We start from the raw sequence: 23,700 nt of genomic DNA, 5'->3' as shown, positions 1-23,700 counted from the left end.
GGCCCCTCACTGCAAGAAAGACATTGAGGTGCTGGAGCGTGTCCAGAGAAGGGCAACAAAGCTGGTGAAGGGTCTGGAGCACAAGTCTTATGAGGAGTGGCCGCGGGAACTGGGGTTGTTCAGCCCAGAGAAAAGGAGTCTGAGGGGAGACCTTATCGCTCTCTACAACTACCTGAAAGGAGGTTGTAGAGAGGCGGGGGTCGGTCTCTTCTCTCAAGGAAGAAGTGAGAGGACAAGAGGAAATGGCCTCAAGTTACGCCTGGGGAAGTTTAGTTTGGATATTAGGAAAAATTTCTTCACCAAAAGGGTTGTCAAGCATTGGAACAGGCTGCCCAGGGAAGTGTCTGAGTCACCATCTCTGGAGGTATTTAAAAGACATGTAGACGTGGTGCTGAGGGGCATGGTTTAGTGGTGGACTTGGCAGTGTTATGTTAACAGTTGGGCTCAATGATCTTAAAGGTCTTTTCCAACCTAAATGATTCTATGATTCTAACATTTCTACCATTGATGGAATTCATTACAAGTTCAACTAGGTACATTAACATTATACTAAGTATATTTAAATGTATATATGCATTTATAATATTGTTTTCCCCCTCCAAAATGGATTAAGTGATAAAATGCTATTTTCTATGTTTCTGTAATATGTGTTTCCTCCTTCCTTGCAACATTATAAAAAATAACATTCAACATTAGTGTAACAAATACATTAATGAAAAATATTTTAGTAGTTGTTAGGAAAGTGTCCCAATTTCTCTGATACCCACATACGTTGTGAAATACTTACTCTTTGCACTAGCTCAATGAATCAACAGCAATTAGAAAAAATAAATAAACAGTAATCCACTCCTTATATTTAGCTACTATTCTTTATATACTCTCATCATAACTTACCAGATCTTGCCGCTAAAAAATAACAAAGCTGCAATGCATGTTGATGAACAGTTTCCTCCCGTTCTTTTTTCTCAAGTTGGAAACACTCCAGTAAAAACTTATAGCAATGAAAAGCATTTTCCATCCGTTTGACACACAGATCTTTGCAGCTATCTATGTTAAACAACGAACAATATTTTTTGAAGTCTTCAGTTTGATCATCGAACAACTTAAAACTGCTGTTCAGCTGTCCTTGGCATCGTATTTTTTTTGCAATCTTTTTCACGGTTTCAAAGCTTGTCATGGGTAAGAGCACACTGCTACTTATATGACTTCTAAGCAACAGACGGTCAGCTTGTTCAATATCTTCCTTAACCACCGAATCATCCCCCGTTTTTTCAGGAGCCATTGGCCAGTAATAGATTGAAGAAACTGAACCTAGAGACAAACACTGAAAGTCACTTAAAGTGTCATGCAGTTGGGTGGGACATTCAATTCACATGGTTTTTGTTTGAAACAGTGGGCCAATTTTCTATTACATTGCAATTCTGTGTACACACTAGTGTCCAAAGCCTATATAGTTACCCACAGGCTTAAACCGCTCCCATTGCAATGGGATCTGAATTGAATATAGAACTACAGCAACAACTGGTACTTCACTTTCATAAATGACCTCCCACAGTTTGCCAATCCTTTCCTAAGCAAGCAGTCACACTTATTTCTAAGAGACTACCTGCACAAAAAGGGATTACTTGACTAAGGAGGGATTTATTGGACCGAGCCACGTAACACATTTTTCTAGACATGGGGTAATTTATGCAGTTATTCAGGCAGAACTGCAGTTAACACAGATTGATTAAAAATGTATTATATACCTTGAATGAGGCTGATTAAAACTGTATTATATACCTTGAATGAGGAATGTGGTACAAGTTGTGCATGGTTTCCTGGACAAATACACAGTGCAGTCACGCAAAGAAGAGGGAAGACACCGAATGATTTGTTGTACAGCATGCAACCCAGGTTTGGAGAAACTCATAGCTACTATTTTGTGTACTTTGCCTGATTCACATATTACAATCCCAGTCTTATTGAACTGAAGAGGAAAAAAAAGCAAGCTTATTTTTCACAGCAGATTTGACTTTACAAGCATGCACACTTTATACAAATTAAACATACACTATAGGTTTTGCCACACTGTATTAACTACTCTTTAGTCCTACAATCTTTAGATCACAAATTCTCTTTATGAAAAGTTAATGTAAATTTAGTATTAATTAATGTTTTTTCTGTGCATTAGTTCTCAACAAATCCAGCTTTGCGCCAATTAAGAGACACATGAAACCAAAATTAGAATCAATCAGAAAGATTAAACTATAGATTTCTAAAACACTCTCAGAAATATTTGTTTCTTTTAGCCAAATTTTTCCACGAATAGATATATATACTGTATATACACACGCATATGTATATACAGCTGAGTTCTTTTTAAATACTATATTAGCTGCGTTAGGGGAAAAAAAAAAAGAAGACAATGGTATTAAAGTTAATAATGAGTGTCCAGGTTCTTTAAATCATCTGTACACTCACACAATGCCAGGTATTCTACATTCACGTAATGACAGGTACTCTAATGCCCACTGTGGCTACAACAGCACAAAAAGTAAATTATACTGTCGCTGGATACAGCTCCCCTACAAGGCCAGTAGATGAACTACACGGTAACAAATCAGAATCACAGAGTAACTAGTTTTTAAATGGAAATCTGGAGGTCACCTAATGCACCTCCCTGCCCAAAGCAGGGCCAACTTCAAAATTAGATCAGATAATTCAGTTCTTACTTAGATAACTGTTTTTGTCTTCTCTGTCACAGAAGCTGTTGGAATAATCTGTTCTAGGTGATCATCTACAGATTCAATTGTTCTGAAGTTTAGTAATTCCTACAGGGAATGTCTCACTGAACGCAGGTGCACTCTGCCTGCCACTCCTTTAAACAACCATCATCTGATGCTGTTGATAATGGTAGACAAAATATTGGAAATAGCAGCTAGAAAAGTAACACATTCAGGATAAACCTGCAGCTCTGGAAACATGCCGTAGACAATTTTCATTACAGCAACGAATGAGAAAACAGATATTTTACATTTGACCCTAACACAGAAGAAATGGCCATAAGTTTGAAAATGGAAACTAATTCTAATAAAAATTGTGATGATGTGATACATAGGAAAGGATGTTATAAGAACAGAATGATTATAACGATTTCAGAAAGACATAGATCAGCAAATTTAAGAAACTGTTAGGAATTGTCTTGGAAAAATAATCCAAGGACCATAAGAGTCTGACTTAGTAGAAGAGAAACATGAGTGAAATATCCTAATGTTAAGGAAAAGCCAGTAACTCTTTGGTTGTATCAACAGATCTTTATTAGTCTGAAAATCAAAACCAGAATCAGAAAAAATGAAACGAAGTAAGAGAAATGTGAAGAATGCGCACAAAGGAATAGTATAGGATGTACAGATACAACTAGAAAGACTAAATTACTTGAAAAATACAGACGCTTCTCACTAGCAAGGGATATAAAAGGCAAAAATAAAAGGGTATATATAAAATCATGGGAAGAAAATTGAAGGAGGCATGGTTATATTACACAACAGGAAAGGAGAGAAAACAAGAATACAGAAAAAGCTGCACAAAACAAGATGAAACCAAAACCAAGCAAAGCAAGATCCTGCTTTAGAAACAGAAACTGAACAAGCAAATATAATATACAAACATCTGCTAGCCACAAGAGTCAGGAGATTATTGCAAACTACAATTCAACAGACCAACAACACAACGTTACTATCAGTCTCCACATATAACAGATGTTTACAGGAATTGCACAGCTGTAGTTACTCAATCTGAAAGAGTGTCACATCAGGTTTTCATCCTACTCTAAGAAAAATGCAAGCACACTGGAGAATCTAGGGAAGGAACTTTGGAGGTTTAAAAAAAAAAAAAAACAAAAAAATCTAGAAGAAAGACTGAAGCTTGGCTTCTGTAAGAAGCTGTGCAGTCCCAGCAGTGGACAGAAAATGTTGGACACTGAGAGCGCTATGGCTTCGGGAGGAAAGGAAGGGCTCAGGAGTATGGCATCAGGGCAAGACGTTCGCAGCCATCATAAAAGAGGAAAACTCCTCCGCAAAATTTCTAATTTATATTGAACGTGACATTCATGGTATGAAATAATCCTGTTGGCCAGCTTGGGTCAAGTGCCCAGGTTTCACTCCTCCTTGTCCCTGCACCTTGTGAGCTCGAAAACACTGAGACCTTGAAACCTGCATACCACAGCTAGCTATAAAGGAAATATTTTCACAAATTCAGATGCTAGAGTCTTCAAAAAAAAGGCAGTTTTCCCTAGCATTAGAAGAGACCTTACCCAAAAGTAAAATTACTGAAAGAGAAATTAAGCCTGTGTTGCTCAAACCAGGACAGAGGCCACAACTGTCTTACAAAATGATCTACTATTGTAAATCACAGGTAAAAACAAAACAACCTTCACAATATCCCTACACGTAGACAAGTGAACATCATTTTATCTCCAACATTCAAGTAGGGAAAGCAAACACAAGACAGCGCAACTTTTCCAGGGCAATCTCCTCCCCTTCCATTACAGGGTTCATTAAGAAATAGGGCATGTTGGCATGCCTCAGCGATATGACATAGTGATGGGAAATTAAAAAATTGGCATTAAACATACTTAGAAATCCAGTATCTTTATGTGACTTTATCAGATGACAGTGAAAAATTTAACAGCATCAATTATTACCAGTAACTTTTAGAACACAAGACTAGAATGGACTCAGCATGACTAACTCATCAGATTCACTACCCCACAAAAGCACGCAATCGTACAATAGAGGTTTATAAATGTTTTGTTTGATGGATATCATTAGATATTTTAACGGATAATTCTCAGTAACATAAGCCGCAAAACATTTCCTAGCAACGATAACTTGTTATCTTGATATACCTGGTCAGATGGGGCATGACACTCTGGAGACTCCTCCAAATGACGAGCTAGAAACATATACAAATCTTTCTTCTCCAAGCGTATGCATGGATGACTTTCTGAACAGGTCCAAATAAAGAGGTCATAATTAGCAGACAATTTCAAATAGGTTCATGCTACAGAAAAGACACTGTTGATTGCTGTACTTTTGGTAATATGGGTAATGAAGGCAGAGTATTTGGGTAAATATAGAAATATATATTATTTTTTTTTAATATACTGCACATACAGATTAACTGCCAGAAAACCCAAGTGAGACAGAGAGAAGTTTGTGCTAGTGTTGCCTAAGGAGCACACCATTTATTACTAAGCAACACTGAGCTGGTTAACAGCCATAAAGCAATATCATCATGCAAATAACAAACCTAACAAACCCTACAGAAACTAATACTCAAAGAAAAGCTCTGGGCTGTGGTTAAACTCCTGCTGCTCATTCTATTTACAAAGAAGTAGGCAAATTTCAGTTGTAAAGTCTTGGTTTTGTATTATTTCCTGAAGCTAAAGAGATGTGCCTGTTTCAGTTGACTGTATTGAGATAATTAATCAGAGCAAAGAGATATAAACCATCCTCCATGTCCTCAGCTCCAGAAGGTCTCCTCTTCCAATGAAAAGTCTTCCTTCAACTCACTTTTGAAGCAAAGCACTGTAGTAAAAACAATATACATGTACGTGTGTATATATATATATGAACATGTAACTTGCTGATGTTTATTCATGTTTTAAAAATAATAAACATCCCTCTTCCCACATAAATGCAAACAAAACGTAAAGGAAAATCTGGTATCTTGTATTGTCGATCCCCTTTCTTTTTGCCAGCACAATAAATTTTCAGAAAAACAAAAACAATTTGTACCATCCCTGTTAAGTATGCAACTACCAGTTCAATGACAAAGTACTTCACGGTACCTTTTCTTTTAAAACACCATTAGCACAAGCATTAATTATTTCCCATTGACAGATACCTCATCATTTTAGGATTAGCTCACTGATGCTTAATGGACTTTTTTTTTTCCTTATTTCATTATTTTCCACCAAAACCTGATTTTCTTCCATCATGCTTATCCCCAATGTGATAGAAAGATTCTGTACTTCACTTACCTGCAGGTCGATTATCAAGAAGCCCTCAATGATAATAGCTTTCAAGTGGCAAGACTAATGCTTTTATATTTTCCTTCTGTCCTGTGAGTCACAGTCGTGTACACTCTGTTTCACCTTTGACACTATCTTGGATCCACCCTGTCAATATTTGTATGCCATAAGGAGATTGGTTTGACGAATTAGAGAAGTTGACAACCACCCATTGACCTATAACCGCTACAGACATGTAAAAAATGCCCTCCGCCCAACTTAAAGTGATTAATTAAAAGATAGATTTGTACTGGTATCATTATTTAGCAATGTCCAAATCTCTAATAAAACATCTACTCCAGGCTGGGTGAACTCACGAGAAATTGGACAGTCTAAATACCTCTGATTTTATGATGTATATTCCCCTCTGGAATATAGTCTGTCCACAGTTACCTAGGTAATCAATATACAAAGCAGGACTGCCCAAGATTGGAAGGGCTTGTTACAAAACTGATGTCATTTCTCTTAATATTATTTTCTCTACTCAGTGTTTTCAGATGTCTTTTACTTGCCTATGAACTTCCTCGTTCCTCTCAGCTGTATTGTTAGTTGAAGTAAGTCACTTCTGCTGTCACGGCAGCATGGAGTGAAAGGCCTGCACCAGTCACCTGATGCTTCAAGGAACTGGCAGTCCAAGAAAAACAACGTTTGTGGTGCTGTTTTTCTAGCATTTTCAAGAACTGTTCACTCTTTTTGACTGACTTCCTGCTTTGGTTTAACAAAACAAGAAGTCTACTGCAATTTAGTAAGAAGAACCACCCACTGTAGGAGAAGATCAGGTTCGGGACCATCTGAGGAACCTGAAAGTGCATAAGTTCATGGGACCAGATGAAATCCATCCACGGGTCCTGAGGGAGCTGGCAGATGAAGTTGCCAAGCCACTTTCCATTATATTTGAAAAGTCGTGGCAGTCTGGTGAAGTTCCTGCTGATTGGAAAAGGGGAAACGTAACCCCCATTTTCAAAAAGGGAAAAAAGGATGACCCAGGGAACTACAGACCGGTCAGTCTCACCTCTGTACCTGGCAAGATCATGGAGCAGATCCTCCTGGAAACTCTGCTAAGGCACGTGGAAAATAAGGAGGTGATTGGTGATAGCCGACATGGTTTCACCAAAGGCAAATCATGCCTGACAAATTTGGTGGCCTTCTATGGTGTTGCCACAGCATTGGTAGGTAAGGGGAGAGCAACTGACATCATCTACATGGACTTATGCAAAGCAGTTGACACTGTCCCGCAAGACATCCTGGTCTCTAAATTGGAAAAGCATGGATTTAATGGATGGACCACTCGGTGGACAAGGAACTGGCTAGATGGCCACACTCAAAGGGTTGCAGTCAATGGCTCAATGTCCACATGGAAACCAGTTGACGAGTGGCATTCCTCAGGGGTCTGTACTGGGACCAGTGCTGTTTAACATCTTTGTTGGTGACATGGACAGTGAGATTGAGTGCACCCTCAGCAAGTTTGCTGATGCCACCAAGCTGTGTGGCACGATCGACACACTAGAGGGAAGGGATGCCATCCAGAGGGACGCCATCCAGAGGGACCTTGACAGGCTTGAGAGGTGGGCCTGTGCGAACCTCATGAAGTTCAACCAGGCCAAGTGCAAGGTCCTGCACCTGATGGCAATCCCAGGCCCAAATACAGGCTGGGTGGAGAACGGTTTGAGAGCAGCCCTGAGGAGAAGGACTTGGGGGTGTTGGTGGACAAGAAGCTCAACACGAGCAGGCAACGCACACGCAGCCCAGAAAGCCAACCACATCCTGGGCCACATCAAAGAAGTGTGGCCAGCAGGTCGAGGGAGGTGATTCTGCCCCTCTACTCTGCTCTGGTGAGACCCCACCTGGAGTATCAACTCCAGCTCTGGAGTCCTCACCACAAGAAGGACATGGACCTGTTGGAACGGCTCCAGCAGAGGGCCACGAAGATGATCAGAGGGCTGGAGCACCTATGCTATGAAGACAGGCTGAGAGAGTTGGGGTTGTTCAGCCTGCAGAAGGCTCCAAGGAGACCTTATAGCTGCCTTCCAGTACCTAAAGGTGGCCTACAGGAAGGATGGGGAGGGACTCTTTATCAGGGAGTGTAGTGACAGGACGCGGCATAATGGCCTCAAACTGAAAGAGGGGAAATTTACATTGGATATCAGGAAGAAATTCTTTACTGTAAGTATGGTGAAGCACTGGAACAGGTTTCACAGGGAAGTTGTCAATGCCCCATCCCTGGAAGTGTTCAAGGCCAGGCTGGATGAGGCTTTGCGCAGCCTGGTCTAGTGGGAGGTGTCCCTGCCCATGGCAGGGGAGTTGGAACTGGATGATCTTTAAGGTCCCTTCCAACCTGAACCATTCTGTGATACTGCAAAAAACTTTGGAAAACCCATATGCTCGGTACACTTTCATGCTTCCCTAAAGCACAGTAGTAGGAGGAAGTCAGTAGTAGTCTACAAAAAAAAAAACAAAGAAAAGAAAAAGGTGTGAACAGCATGATTGAGTATAGAAAACCCAGTCAGGAACTGGGACCACACAGCTGCTTGCTCACTCCCCCCATTTGGGGTGGGGAAGAGAATTTGAAGAGTAAAAGTGAGAAAAAAACCTCCGAGGTTGAGATAAAGACAGTTTAACAAGCAGAGCAAAAGCTGTGCACACAGCAAAGCAAAACAAGGAATTCATTCACCGCATCCCATCAGCATATGGGTGTTCAGTCATCTCCAGGAAAGCAGGACTCCATCATGTGTAAGGGCCACTTGGGAAGCCATCACTCCAAACATCCCTCCCTTTCTTCTTCTTCCTCCAACTTTATATACTGAGCATGGAATACTCCTTTGGTCAGTTGGGGTCAGCTGTCCCAGCTGTGTCCCCTCCCAAATCTTTGTGCACCTCCAGCCTACTTGCTGGCTGGGGTAAAACCATGACAAGAACTTACAAACTCCAGAATTTATAAGCTTTAAAAGTCTGAGTCTGTTTTGAACACTGTCTTGGGGGGATTTAATAGAAAGTTGTTTTCAGTGTCTTCAGATGTCTTTTACTTGCCCATGAACTTCCTCGTTCCTCTCAGCTGTATTGTTAGTTGAAGTCAGTCACTTCTGCTGTCACGGCAGCATGGAGAGAAAGGCTTCCACCAGTCACCTGATGCTTCAAGGAACTGCCAGCCCAAGAAAAACGATGTTTGTGGCGTGATCTTTCTAGCGTTCTCCAGAGCTGTTCACTCCTCGTTGGTGAGAGGAGCAGGAAAGGCCTCGACTGCTGAGAAACAACTCAAACCGCCGGAGCGCTCCCAGCAGTGCTCCTGCCCCACGCAGGCAGCACCGCACCAGCTCAGCCCCATCACAGCCCAAACCCCGACAGCCCTAACGCCGCAATGTTACTAATTGAAGCATTAATCTGGCGTCCCTTCTGCCCGACGCCCTACTCAAAGCTGAAGGCCGCATTTCCAATGTGTGTATTTGAGCCCGAAAGCAGTCTGAAATGCCCGTATTTCGGGTTGGGTTGGGTTGCGGGGGGAACGAAAGACGACCCAACGCATCCCGTTTCTGTGTGCACCTCCTCTTAACAACAGCCTTTCGCTCCCTGCCCGTTAAACGGCGGCTCGGGGAGCCCCGCCCCGCTCCCAGCCTCCCCCGCGGCAAGATGGCGGCACCAGCACTGAGGCGGCGTTGCGGCCGGGTGGCGGGGTTGTTGGGCGGCCCGCTCCGGGCCCCGCCGCCGCCGCCGCTCCCTCTCCCTCTCCGGCGGCGAGCCCACCACCAGCAACAGCAGCCGCGGCGGGCCCGGGGCACCGGAGGTCTGCTGGCGGCGCAGTGCGAGCGCGGCCTCTTCCAGGAGGTGTTCCCGGCGCAGAGCGCGGAGGAGCAGCTGCCGGGGCTGCTGGAGCCAGGCCGCCCCCCCCTCACCGCCTACTGCGGCTTCGACCCCACCGCCGACTCGTTGCACGTCGGGCACCTGCTGCCCGTCATGGGGCTCCTCCACTTCCAGCGGGCCGGCCACAACGTTATCGCCGTGGTGGGAGGCGCCACGGCGCGGCTGGGGGACCCCAGCGGCCGGGAGCAGGCGCGGGAGGCGCCGTCGGCCGAGCGGGTGCGGGAGCAGGCGCGGGGTCTGCGGGCCGGGCTGGAGCGGCTCTTCGGCAACCACCGGGAGCTGTTCTGGGGAGCGGGCGGCGGGCGGCTGGGGCAGGCGGAGCTGCTGGATAACGCCTGGTGGCTGGGCCGGCAGCCGCTGCTCGACTTCCTCGGCGGAGCGGGCGGCCGGCTCCGCATGGGGACGCTGCTGAGCCGGCAGAGCTGCCAGGCGCGGCTGCGCGGCCCCGAGGGCATGAGCCTGGCCGAGTTCCTCTACCCGGCGCTGCAGGCCTACGACTTCCTCCACCTCTACCGCCACCACGGCTGCCGAGTCCAGCTGGGGGGAGCCGACCAGATGGGCAACATCATGTCCGGCTACGAGCTCGTCACCAAGTACGGGGGGGAAACCCGTGCCGGGAGGGCGGGCAGCGCGGGGTCCGGTGGTGATGCTCGGGGTCAGGGTGTTGGGTGTCCTGGCTCTGTGTAACTTCGTGTTGGCAGCCCCTAAAGCAGTACAAGTCACCTCAGAAAGTTGGCATTACACAAAAATGGCCTCAAGTTGCACCAGAGGAAGTTTAGATTGCATAGGGGGAAAAAATTTTACACCAAAAGGGTTATCAAACACTGGAACAGGCTGCCCAGGGAAGTGGTGGAATCACCATCCCAAAAGGTATTTAAAAGACGGGTAGATGTGGTGCTGAGGGACATGGTTTAGTGATGGTTTTGTCAGAGTTCCAACCTAGACAGTTTATGATTCTATGAAAACTATGGGATTTGAGAAGAATAGTTAATTGTCCTGACCGTAAGCTTGGCACATATGTACAATTTGTGCATGGTTTTAAGCCTTTTCCGTGAAATATTAATGAATTTTTAACAAACAGGGTGGGTTCTTGTATTTGTGAATCCAAGAACCAAAACCAAATATCCTGAAACATGGCACAAATCAAGACAAGCTTTGTGCTGGCAAACACATTTCTAGTGTAATCCCATCAAAGTGGAGGCAGTTGTGGTATATTGACAAAGATGGTTGCATTTCTTCTTAGAAATAAAATGAGACATGATGATAATGAGCTTTAGCTTATTCACCAAATTTGCTGTGAGTCTTAGAAAATTCGCAGAAGTATACAAGCCAATCAGTGAGTATGTGGCAGTTCTTCTACTGCAGTTCATGCTTGACTATTACAAGACAGAGAGCCTTACAAGTGTCCCAGCCACATGAGCAGCTTCAATTAGTGCTCACAGCAGAAGATGAAAGGTACAGGACATACAAATTTGCTAGTGCTGTTGCTCATGAAAGTACATATTTAAAGTATCTAAACTTCTTCATTACACACAAAAGAAATTACATTTTTAAGTTCCAGGTTGTTTTTTTTCCCTAAAGCACTATTCACAAAACAGCGTTCTAGCATCTTTTGCCCCTCATCTCCCTGTCTTATTGAACTGCTTTGTATCAAAGATAGAATCTTAGGGAATGCTTGGATTTTAGTCAGCTTTACCAAGATGTGATTATTTATTTTTTAACGTGCAGCGACTTTTCCCTTTCTCAGGATGACAGGAACAGATGTGTTTGGAATTACTGTACCTCTTATTACCAGTACTACTGGAGATAAACTGGGAAAGACTGCTGGCAATGCAGTTTGGCTAAACAGAGATAAGACTTCTCCATTTGAGCTGTATCAGTTTTTTGTTAGACAACAAGATAATGTAGTTGAAAAGTGAGTAGTTTTTCTTCATCTTGCTTTTTGTCATTGTTTATAAAACCTCATCCTAACTGTTTTCTGTAACTGTTTCATTTGGATATGCGCAACACAAACTCCCTGTAGAAGTAGGTGTTAATTACAACTACATTCATTACATAAACAGGCATGACCGGTTCCTTTGTATAGAGGATAGTGGGACTTGTCTCCATGTTCTGGCATATGCATCGTAAAATTAGAATGTGGATGAACAAACAAGTAAAGCTTAGCACACTTTGTTCTGCCAGTGGGGTGACTTTATCTTAGGAGGTATGTTAGTTTCAGTACTGTAACATCGCAGTATCGAATGAAAACTCTCCTGCACATCGATAAGCAACTGCAGCTTAATGGATAGTAATTACTATTGGATAGTAATGGATGTAATCCTATCCAATGTATGTAATGGATGTAATTACTATCCAATACTACTGGATAGTATTGGATAGTAAATGGATAGTAATACTACTATTACAAGTTTTTACTTAGGATGAGGTATCCAGAAATACCACATTCTGATTGCAGGAAGCTACTTTAACTGGGTATAAACAAATACATACAGTTCAGCTTCTAGAACTGCATCACATTAAAAACTGCATATCCCTAAGCAAATTAAAATAGCGCCTTGTTAAGAAAAAGCCAAGAAGTTCATCTTTATATTTGTATTAACTGTCTAGATTAGTGGTCTCCAAACTTTTTTGATCACGTGCCCCTATCAGTAAAAAAATTGTAAGCATTCACTCCCAATACATGTATATTTATTTATTTATAGATTATATAAGTGTACTACTAAAGTTCTAGTATTTTCTTCCTGCTTCCCAATGGATCATCTTGCATACCCTCTTGGCACCCCACTTTGGAGACCACTGGTCTAAATAAAAACGTGCCTAGGAGAGTTACACTGTGGTAGTAGTGTTGTTAAAAAGGGGAGAAAATTATACCAGTTTAAGGTCATGGCAGGCAGTATACAAGGTAGCATACAATAAATTTACAAGGTAGAGGTTTTCAGGGATCAGTTTTAGGTCATTGTTGAAAGTAAAATCTATGGCAGAGAAGAAAACCAGAATGAACAAAATTGACATACCTGGTCAAATTACTAGTTGCTTGTATCTTGTCAAAGGTAGTAGTAGTCAGCACTTTAGGCTATAGTTTAGTAGTGTAACTGGTAAAAATGTCTCATGTAATTTTTCCCACCTCTGGGCAAACATACCATCTGTTTCTGTCCGTGTACAATAACTCACACAATTAAGCATTAATTAAAAATGTTTAGATGATGGGAGGAGTGCTTGTTACATAAACGACCAATAGTACTAATATGGTGAAACCTTAAGGCTGTTTGATGTTCTTTTCACATACCTTGCATGGAAATTTTAGCGGATCTTTTTGAAAATTGCAGATAGGAATAATTTGCACCATTCTGACTCTATTTCATTGAAGTTAACTATTCACCTTTCTCATCTTGGAATGCAGAAGCAAACATTTCTGCTTACAGTTATAATGGCAAGTGGATTGATCTGTAAAGTAGATGGGACTGTAATGCACCAAAACCTGGAAGGATATCCAACTACTACTTAAAGCTGTAGCACATACAAAGGCAAAATTCTGAATTACTGTAACTTAGAGTAGAGGAATTCCAGTGAGCAAAACGTGGTCTTGGATTCATTGTGCTGTCTCTGAATCCAAGTCAACCACATGTAACTCATATTCTTACTGACCAGTGTAAAAAAAAAAATAGTAAAATCATACAATGATAACGCAAAAGGGTAGTGAAAATATGACAAATACCATTGGACAGGTTTACCTTCATTGATGGCTAGCCTCCGTGCTGGTGTGCCAGTGACATGGCTGAAAATAAATAGCCAATAGCTTTATTCAAGGCATTATGTTAATTTGAATAAGTTGCTGTATATTCTCTTTTAAATCTACTTTCTTTAAACTTCAGTATCACTGTCAAATCTGAGTTTTCATAAACCTCAGACAGGTACTTCCCTTTCATATTGTGACCTGTCTCATAACTTGGTTACATCTCTCAAAGGTTTATTCCCTGATATTTCAAATTTAGGTTCTGCATCCACAACACTTTTTCAGACTGAAGAGAAGGATATGCGGGTACTTAAAATATTTCACGCGTTCAGACTTTGTAACAGTAAAGGTACCTTTTGTCAATACACTGCATTTCGTGTTACTCTAAGCCCATTAAAATGGACTTGATTGTAAAGAGTATGCTTAGATACGCACCTTAAAATTCTTGATTATCCTAAATAATCTTCCTGCTAAGATAGTTGTCAATACATAGCATACTTCTGTGCTACGATCACCACAGACTTGCAGTGGTATTTTGCATTAGTGTATTGTGCAACTACTAAAGATAGAATAGAAAACCTTGTTAGTTGACACAAAATTGCAATAAATCCTGTAAGCGTTTCAAGAGAAAACCAAGTTGTTGACTGCAGTGCGAGCTTCATAAAAGCATTTGACACTATCATGCATCTGAAGACATTACCATAGGCAGAATATTAAATAAAATGTGAGTTATCCTGGTAAGCTGAAGCATGTGGGCAAAAGCAGAGATGTTTGAAAGAACTGAATATCCGTAATACGGATTTCTTAAATTATCTAAATCATTTTAATGCAGTTAATGAAATTTTGAATGACAAAGGCAGGAAATTGGTAATCATGGCTATACAGATGAAATATTTTTTTCCCTGCTTGTAGATACCTGAAACTCTTCACCTTCCTTCCTCTTGAGGAGATTGACCACATTATGGAAATGCATGCTAAAGAACCTGAAAAATGGGGCCCTCAGAAACGACTTGCTGCAGAAGTAACCAAGCTTGTTCATGGTAGAGAGGGGCTAGAATCTGCTAAGAGGTGAAGTTTGATTTGTCATACAGTTCTCTTTTTCAGATTTATTCAATGATAATTATCCACAGCTTTTCAGGGACTATTTTAATTTAGTTAGTTGTTGCTCAGCTGTTAAAAGAGGAAAAATTCAGTAATTATGTAGACTTAAAAATACATTAACGATATTTTTAAAAATTGCAGTGCAGTGGGTTACGATATAAAAAAATTAAGTACTTCTGTTACTGTGTGGAGTTAAGAAGCAGCTGGGGAGCGGAATCCGAGCAGCACTTTGTGAAGATGAGACCAGCATTGTATTTTGAATGATCTTTGTTCTCACAGGTGCACTAAGGCCCTTTATTACAGCAGCGTGGAGGCATTGGAAGCTATGTCTGACCAAGAATTACAGGAACTTTTTAGACAAGCTCCTTCAGCTGAATTGATGCTTGAACCTGGAATGAACGTTCTTGATTTGTGTCGCAAAGCAAATGCCATTCTGGATGGACCTAGTGGGTATGTTATCACCTGTCATTTTCAGTAGTACCTCACTTAAACTGGTAGTAGTGGTATGATTTCAGAAGTTAAGCAAAAGATCGTGACGGCCAAATCAAGTAGAAACAGGCTAGTGGTCCACATACCAGCATTAAAGAAGAGGGGAGGAGGTGGCTTCATTCCATTTGGAAGTGTAGGATAATTGAGTCTCAAGTACCTTAGCTGTAAAATCTACACCTGATGAAGGGACAGCCTAAGGCAACAGTCCAAGTTTCCTTATACCTCTCAGAAAGAATGGGAGTGGTAGAGGCTAAGGTTAATTTCAGTCACACTTGACCTGGACTGAAAGTAAAGTGCAAGAAGATTAAAATTTATTTGATTATGGATCCAACCAACAAAACTCTTAACTGTGAACTTTCAATACTTAACAGCAATAAATAGCTTCCTCTTGCAATTACCAGTTGGGTTGGTTTTTTTGTTTGTTTTTAAGGTACCAGAAAATTACAGATGGTGGAGTTTCAATAAATGGGATTCGAGTGACTGATCCTGAGACCGTTCTTATTCTCGGACAGCATATTCTGAAGAACGGAGTATCATTGCTTAGGGTTGGAAAGAAAAATTACTACATTATAAAATGGCTGCAGTTGTGACAACAGAATATCTGCTTAAAGCAACACATCATTTTGACTCTGCTGCTTGAAGATGTACTTGAAGATGTTTCTATACTGTGCATTATAACTACTCAGCTCACGAACTACCCAATACCATAGTTTCATTTTCAAAGTACACCAACAGAGTTCAAATAAAGGCAGCTAAGTTATACCGCTGAAGAGACTTAGATACTCCGCCTTATTCAAAGCACCATTCATAAGAGAATATGCACAAGAAGATGAAAAGATTAATTTCAAAGTCCAAAGATATGGAGATGGCCTTCGCCTCCTTTAACAACCTTCTGTGTTGTAGGAGGACAGCAGTGGCCAGGTACTCTACAGCGTAATCCACAGCAAGATGAGCAAAAGCATACTGAAGAACAGTACTTTTTACAGAGGATGGATGCTGCTGTCCAGTTTGACTTCTTCCTAACAGAGAAACCTGTGTAAGTGGGTAAGGACAACCAGCCTACAATCAGGGTTTTTTTTCTGAACAGGTTTGCTTTGAAGGAAGCCGCAGAAGATTCACAATAAATGAATAGAATGATTAAGCCCTAATATGTAAGCTTCTTATTGGTTATGTGTGGGGGCACATTGCATAAAAGCTTTTCAGCCTTAACGTGACAATACGGAGCAAATTCAGTTTTTGAAATGAAAGAGAGTATAGAGCCTTTCAAAGCTTAAATCAACCTGATGAATCCCTTTTATGCCTTCTGTGTGACTTACAGTGTGGGTGACACTAATTCTTCTTCTCCAGTCCTGTGAATTACCGGGATGCTTCTGTGCTATCTAGAATCTTCGTCGAATGTAAAGCCCACAGAACTAGTGCCAGGACATACCGTCAGTTGCAAGATAGTATATTATACTGGAAGATTTGAAGCATGTACGTATGTGAAAGCTTTTTTAATTTTAGTACACTGCCTTGCTAAATTCCCTTCCCATGGTGCGGTTTGGGATTGGGTTGCTTACACAATATAGGTGCCACAGTACTTAACAGCCAGGTCACCTGAACAACAACAAAACCCACATGTGGTTACCAAGATTATTTGTAATACAAGCCCATATTTGAATTACTTAGAACTGTTCAATTGACTTAGAATACAGTAATGTAGCTGGCTGACTCAGAAAATATTATTAAGCCCTCCTTGCCCCACTGTACACACATCTGAAACCCTCAGTCTGATTTATGAGATGATTGATTGGTTTGGGCCTTGGCTGCAGTGTTGTTTTTGAGGTTTAGGGTAATCCTCACTCTTAGGAGGATCATTTCCTAGTCCATGAAACTCCTAGACAATACATTTTTGCAGTCACAAGGGGAGAGGCCTTAATCTTAGCTACGTGCATGTGGTAACTCATCACCATCTCTTATGTTGTTAGAATAAGTCATGGTATTTCATGTGGTTTAAAACCACCCAGCCTATAAGAAGAAAGGGGAAATGATAAGAAACATTAGTAAGTCTCAAGAATCCAGATATTCTATAGTTGGGTGGGGAGTTTCTGTTGGTTTGTTTAGACGGGTTGGTTTTGGTTTTTTGTTTTTTTAACTTGATGTGATCAACTTCACGTTGCCTTTACTGGCACTGTCAATCAAGATTTCAATAGTACTAAATTTTAGTGGCTTGCTGCTTATACATCGCAGTTTCTTCAGATTATTAAACTGTAATAGTAGTACTTTCAGTAGCTCACCATGTGGAGTTACAAGTATTAATCTTAATTTCTAGACCCCACTTATCTGCCCAACAATGAGATTTCTCTATGCTAATCTCTGTTACATAGAGAAAAATAAAAAAAGTTGAGTCACTCCTACCTTAAAAAAAGGCTCTACCCAGCCTGTTGGCTCTCGGGATCAGTTTATGTTGCTTGTTACTTTGTCTTAAGCTGCAGTAGTGACGAGCGCTATCCTACAGAAAGCATACGGAGGAAAAAATCACAACTTTGATGTGGAAAGGGTAGAAGAAGGGCAGGGAAAGGAAAGTTAAGTTCATACGCTTAATATCACTGTGTTGTTCCTTAAACAGCAGAAGCATTATAGCAATGAACGTGCACCTGGGAACAAAACATGCCAGTTCACACCCATGTTTGTTAGCCTCTAGAGCAACACATCAGATTTGACAGTTACTTCCTGGTTGCAGGAAATAAACTAGGAGTATAGTAAGTCATGTTTCGTATCTTATCTCTCTCCTGCCTTTTTTCCTTCATCTCCAAATGGTGTAAATACATGCATATCCACAAATTTCAGCTTTTTTTAAAAAGCATTAGTACCCACTTTGATCAAGTATTAAAATGATTTTATTTATTTTTACAAATACAAAATAAAAAAGGGAATTAAAATTCTTTGCATACAAGGTTTTTAATAAGAGCCATAAACTCTAAGAAATATAGTTGGTGCTTCCTTTTGACCAGTTCCTAGAAATCCAGACTCTTTCCAAAGAAACAGCTGGACACAACCACTACTTTTCATGACTGCAGAGTTATCACAACTGAGCATTTGAACACTTAGGCCGAGAATCAAGGATGACTGAAAAATCGAGTATTCTTTCTTAGCCTGCTCTTGTTTCTCATGTACCCCAAAACAGGTATGTTCAGGTAATCAGAGACAGTTTGTTCAAATGTAAACAAGCAGTAACTAATATTAAAGTATTTAACATGTCCACAAATGTGTGATTTGAGAAGTGCAAGAAGTAAAAAAAAAAAACAAAACACCAAAACCAAAAAACCAAAAAAACCCACCACAACACCAACAAAACCACTTGTACAGCATCTAGGGACAGCAAACACTGGAGGACTCGATTTTAACACCATTGCAGCAGCTAGCAATGAAGAGGGAAAGGGTGTACAGCAAGTAGATTTAAAGCAAGCTATCAGAGCATGGAAACACCTTCACTAGTTTCAACAGTGTCACTGTGTATAAAACCATATTCAGGTGGTCTACTCTGTTTTTTCTCTTAAACTTTGAAGTATTAATCATCTAGCCCTCACCTCAAAGCACAGTGTTTAACTGGCAACAAGTGAAAAGCAGGTGCAGTTGAGATCTTCAGTATCTAAAGAAACACTAGTTAGCCATCACTCTCATAGCTAAACGATTTAACTGAAAAAAAAAAAAAAGCCACCACCTTGTAAGATAATTTAATTCAAGTTACCAACAGGGGTACAACAGACTGGCAAGCTGTTTCCCCGCTGTATTCCCTAAAGCAGGGACCTGAGTTTGCAGTATCCAATCTGGCATCTTTCAGAATCAGGCCTCCATAAAGCATAGAGTAAAGGCAAGTTTTATGTAAGCTTGTTATGTTTACTTCAGAACACAGCTTGAAGCACACAGACACACCCCCCTCACCCATCTATTCCACTAAGTGAAATTTGAAACTGACTCCTCAAAAACCCAAGTAATTTATTGACAAATTCTGTTCACATAGGGATACTATGTTTTATTTACAGTAGTACCACACACAGGTCAAGTATTAATGTCAAATGTTTACTAATCTAAACTTACCTACAGTGCTTGTTCTCCCCCATGATTGTGTGTTTCACTGGATAGCAAGTTATTTTAAGTTAGCTGAAATTTGTGCATTGAAGACAAGTATGTCTAGCTTACATTAAATAAGGTGAACTAGAATGCATTTGTAAACCACCAGTCTAACCTGGGAATTTTTCAGTTGGCTTTCATTAGGTATCATTAGGTTTTTTCCACCGTTTCCCCATAATTTCTTTTAATGGGGGCAGTAACAGTAGCATTAAGTGGTTTAGTTCAATTCCAGACAACAGATTGCTTAAAAACCATTAACAGCCACTAGCAGCCTGTCTACGCTATTACTTATGCAACTAGACAAGAACTAACAACGCAGAACTGCATGAGGGCAAATGCAAACATACGTAAGGCTGTAGAAATAGAGGTAGCTATGCTACTAACTTGTAAGCATGGAAGTCCTGCCACCTGAAGTACTAGTCAGTTCAAAACTTAATTTCTGGGATAATTACTTTTGTGTATTATTTGTTTATTTAACAACAGGATTGTTACAGCATGGATTTTTAAAGACTTGCATTAAGGTTTACAAATCAAGTTCATTTCTTGGCACTCAAACATTACCAAATTGAAAATTTTTGTGAGACTTCAACAAAAAAAGGTCATAACATTTCAAAAAACAAATCAACACACTGGAAATTTCACATGACATTACAGAGCCAGTTATCACTTGCAGAAGTTTCTTAAATTAATGGAATTCATTTGCTTTCTGCAGCATTTCAAAACTTTACAAGTCAGAATATTTCATCACAAGAGACTGTTGACTGAACTGTGGGAGTGAAAGCTTAGGCAGCAGTTCACTTATGGACGGCTCTACCTTGTTAAAAACATACTTCTTGGATGTCAACAGTAAAAGGGAGAGAGGTGTCAGGTGAATTCAAACAGAAATGTAATGCTTTTGCAAAAGTATTAGAAGCTTTCACTGTTCACCAAAGCTGATTTGAAAAGCGGCTTGCACTTAACAACTTCACTACAGTCACATTTCTTAAATCTGAGAACTACCATCCCTGGACACAATGCAAGAAGTTAAAATGACTTCTTTTGTATTCGTTACATGTTATGCATACATAATAGCTGTTTAAAAATACAGAATATATTTCTGTGTTCTGCATGAATTATTTCAGATCATGCATAAAGTATCCAAAAGTTGCATCGATCAGACTTAACTTCCTTGTGCTTGTATTGGTGCCAAACTGAAGATTACCATAAGTAAAATACATTTTTAAACAGACATTCTTGTAAACTGAGGTCTCAACAGTTTTTAAATTTTCAATCTTTAGCAGCTTACAAAAGGAATTTCATTTCTGTTAACTGATGAAATGGGGAAGGAACTGAATATGGTACTAAAAACCTCACTATGTTGGCCCAATATTATAAAAGCAAGCCATGGATGTTAACAAACAGCAGTGTCCTATTTTTCATGCAAGTTGTGTTAAAATATCAGCAACACCATAGTAGACATTTTTACTTCATACAAAAGAGTGAATCTGCTTGAAAAGTACATGCAAGTGTGCTGGCTGGAGTTTAAATAAATTTTTATTCATAAAAATTAAAATGTTTACTTCTTAAAGGCTAGTGTGATCGATATTTATATGTATGAATTATAATCAGAAGAAAATAACTCATCAACGTAACTTTCAACCTAAAATTCCCTAACTTTAGGATTGTCCTCAAAAAAAAAAAAAAAAAAAAGGCAGCACTACTTACAGCACAATAAAATTTCCTCAAAGTAACTGTAATCTCTGGTATAAATATTCCCATCCCACAGACTTTCTTTCAAACTGTCATACATTCCAAAATCTGGAAGAAGTTGTGGGGATCCCCTTTTCCCTGGCCAACTTAATCTGTTTTTAAAAGAAACACTTACTATCCCGGTAACAGTTTTGAAATCCATTTTTATTTTTCAATTCTGCCAGAACAAATGTACTACCGGATGGTCCAGGGGCTTGGTCCCAAGGGGGAGGAAGGGGAAGGTGTTCTTGTACCTGGTTATAATCCCCAACATTCATACACAAGCTCCAGTGCACATGAAAAAACTCTGCACCCACTTTTTAGTAGGCTGTTATTGTTCGCAAGCTCCAGGCTAATTCTTCCTACACGATACTCCATTAAATGAAGTTCAAAGTTTTGTCTGCAGTTTTAACATTTGGGGAGAAAAATGGGGACACACATACATAGTAATACGGTAGACATCTCTAGTGTGCTATAAAACTGATATACCTCCATCTGTCATAGTGCATGCAATATATTCATGAAAGAAAATACTCGGTGCTCTCTTCTCTTCACAGTATTTAAACTTCTATTGTAAAAGCAGCTTAAAACTATGCCACAAGACTACACCGTCCATCTTAACAACAGGCAACCTGTTTAGCAAGTCAGGCACTGGAACTTTAATGTTTTTTCCCCAAGTTCAAATGAGACTGTCACGGAGACAGTAGACTTGGTCTGCTTTAATTTGCACCAGAAAGCTGGTAAGGAAACATTTAGAGCCATTTATTATGTGGATTAAATATGACTTATTTTGCAAAATACAGCATATTTTTTTGTCTGCAAATCAAACCAACTGTCTTTACATGAGCAGATTTACACAGTTGCAGTACACAGATAAGAGTTCATAAATAAAAATTCTACTCCGTATACCATGCCTAGCAATTTTCAAGTCAACGTAACCTCCAATGCATATAAATAGTGTGGCTGATACAGTCTTCACCAAAGATGTGTCTCACGAATCTCTGCAATGATCTGACTGGCTCGCTGCAGGGCCTGCGCACAGAAAGACAGAAAAGCCAAAGTTATATAGTTTTTCTGAGAGATTTCTCAGAGAAATAACAGCAACAGTCTAGTAAGCGTGATGTTAAAAAAAATTAAAGGCAATCTGCTTCATTATGAAATGAGTGGAAACAACCCACAACAAGACTGATTAACAACTCTGCAGCCTTCCATCTGCAAAAGATTATGCAAGCGGAAATACTACAAAGCAAAAGGTAATGGTAAAACAGCATAGGTGGCATTAAATCATTCCTCTAGAGAGAGGAGTTAAAATTTAATTGAAAACTGAACTTCAGTCAGAAGCAAAAGGAGCTTATTGTCATTTTGAGCAACTTTTACATACTTAGTGCTCACAATAACACCTATGTTTGTCTTAACATTTTCTATTTATAAATAACTTCTCAAGAAGGGCAGACTTTTTCACCACACGCAGCTGTAACAGTTTAAAGCTTCCTTAAAATAAAACGGAAGCCGCATCTATTTTATATCACTTTTAGCATTCTGATGCATTCATTACAGTCTAGCCTGCTAAACTTTGCAAATTTAGAAGCTCAGAATACCACCTAATGCTAACGTTATTTTAAGTATTACTCCAGTTGGAGAAATCTGAGCTATGAGTTTGGTCTTACAGAGTTTACAGTTTAAGAGACTGTTAACAGACAGTTCCCCTCACTCAAGCGTTGATCATATAACAGCACAGATTAAACGTGCTGCAGGTGGTCTTGGACAAGCCGTGTCTCAGGGTATCCAGTCTCTCAAACACGCGCTGTCTGACCACGCTGCATATGAGAGAGAAGCAGCTCTCACTCCTCCTTCCGTGAGCTGAACTGGCAGAGGGGCTCTTTCTGTGCAAAGGAGCAGATTTCTGCTGCGGGTGTTATCAGACTCTGATACACCACATAATTGAACAAAGAAGAAATTAAGAGTTCTGTAACACGGATGTGTCACAAAGGCACGGTCACACAGATGTACACAGGGGTCATCATAAGTGAGTCCCAGCGTTCCCACTGTTCATATTATGGGGTGTACATAGTACACCAGACACTGGCCGGTAGGTTCTGTGTGAAGCATATGCGTGAACAGCACTTAAAACACTGTAAGCTTAATCCCCCAAAGGAGAACTGTTGAACACTATGAAGTTAAGTAAGAGCAAATTATTAAAACCAAATGTGTAAGTGAAAATAACACTAGATTAGGGCTTCTGATTTATGCCCAAAATACAGTTTAAGTCACCTCAAGTACTCAATCTACATAATACTTTCTGGTCGCATATTTCTTCTAATTCCTCAAGCAGAGAGAAATAATATGCTGACATACTCTTAAAAAAGCAGCAAAGAAAAAAGGAAAGCAAGTCTTCCAAGAAATCTCACATCTTTCAATTTAATTCATGCTTTCAATTTAATGAGCTCCTGATCTTTTTAATACCTTTAGCATGTCAGCTGCCTCTTTTCTGCGCTGTGCCATGTCCTCGGATTCCGTCAGAAGGTCATCCAACAACAAGGATTTGTACAGCTGGCCTACCAGCTCACTCTGAAGAGTGTCCTTCACGTGGTTCACCAGAAAATGCATCACTGCCTTTGGCACA

At 40.4% G+C, this 23,700-nt stretch overlaps 3 protein-coding genes across 13 annotated transcripts in view; 1 reads left to right on the top strand and 2 right to left on the bottom strand.

Annotated features, from left to right (window-relative positions):
* The window catches only part of LOC128904518 (cytidine and dCMP deaminase domain-containing protein 1-like), a 27,806-nt gene extending 18,013 nt beyond the window's left edge, over positions 1-9,793 (bottom strand). For 4 of the 5 annotated variants that reach the window (XR_008464523.1, XM_054188981.1, XM_054188983.1 and 1 more), the window contains exons 1-5: positions 6,026-9,793; positions 5,492-5,570; positions 4,889-4,986; positions 1,783-1,969; positions 895-1,311 (exon numbers count right to left, since the gene is read on the bottom strand). Coding sequence is in view for 4 of the 5 variants with exons in the window: in XM_054188981.1 (XP_054044956.1) it covers positions 895-1,311; positions 1,783-1,969; positions 4,889-4,986; positions 5,492-5,501 (712 nt within the window). In the remaining variant the exon portion in view is untranslated. The remainder of the gene's footprint in view (positions 1-894; positions 1,312-1,782; positions 1,970-4,888; positions 4,987-5,491; positions 5,571-6,025) is intronic. The other variant, XM_054188979.1, reaches the window with a different exon arrangement.
* Positions 9,665-23,647, top strand: YARS2 (tyrosyl-tRNA synthetase 2). 3 transcript variants are annotated; one of them, XR_008464524.1, is made up of 7 exons: positions 9,665-10,503; positions 11,658-11,825; positions 14,559-14,714; positions 15,027-15,197; positions 15,667-16,280; positions 16,555-16,709; positions 23,547-23,647. XR_008464524.1 is itself a non-coding variant. In XM_054188989.1 (5 exons), exons 1-5 carry the CDS (start codon positions 9,680-9,682, stop codon positions 15,824-15,826), a joined length of 1,479 nt encoding a protein of 492 aa, XP_054044964.1. In that variant the 5' UTR covers positions 9,665-9,679; the 3' UTR covers positions 15,827-16,384. The 3 variants fall into 3 exon arrangements, 1 of the variants encoding a protein (XP_054044964.1); XR_008464525.1 differs by lacking the exon at positions 16,555-16,709 and having other exon boundaries at positions 23,547-23,624; XM_054188989.1 differs by lacking the exons at positions 16,555-16,709; positions 23,547-23,647 and having other exon boundaries at positions 15,667-16,384.
* Positions 18,098-23,700, bottom strand: part of DNM1L (dynamin 1 like) — a 43,290-nt gene continuing 37,687 nt past the window's right edge. For all 5 annotated transcript variants that reach the window (XM_054188984.1, XM_054188986.1, XM_054188985.1 and 2 more), the window contains 2 exons: positions 23,541-23,700; positions 18,098-22,109 (listed from right to left, as the gene is read on the bottom strand). In XM_054188984.1, coding sequence (XP_054044959.1) covers positions 22,053-22,109; positions 23,541-23,700 — 217 coding nt within the window. In that variant the 3' untranslated portion in view covers positions 18,098-22,052. The remainder of the gene's footprint in view (positions 22,110-23,540) is intronic.

Source organism: Rissa tridactyla, chromosome 1 (genome assembly GCF_028500815.1).
Source record: "Rissa tridactyla isolate bRisTri1 chromosome 1, bRisTri1.patW.cur.20221130, whole genome shotgun sequence".
NCBI lineage: Eukaryota > Metazoa > Chordata > Aves > Charadriiformes > Laridae > Rissa > Rissa tridactyla.
This window is presented reverse-complemented; position numbering and strand designations above follow the sequence as displayed.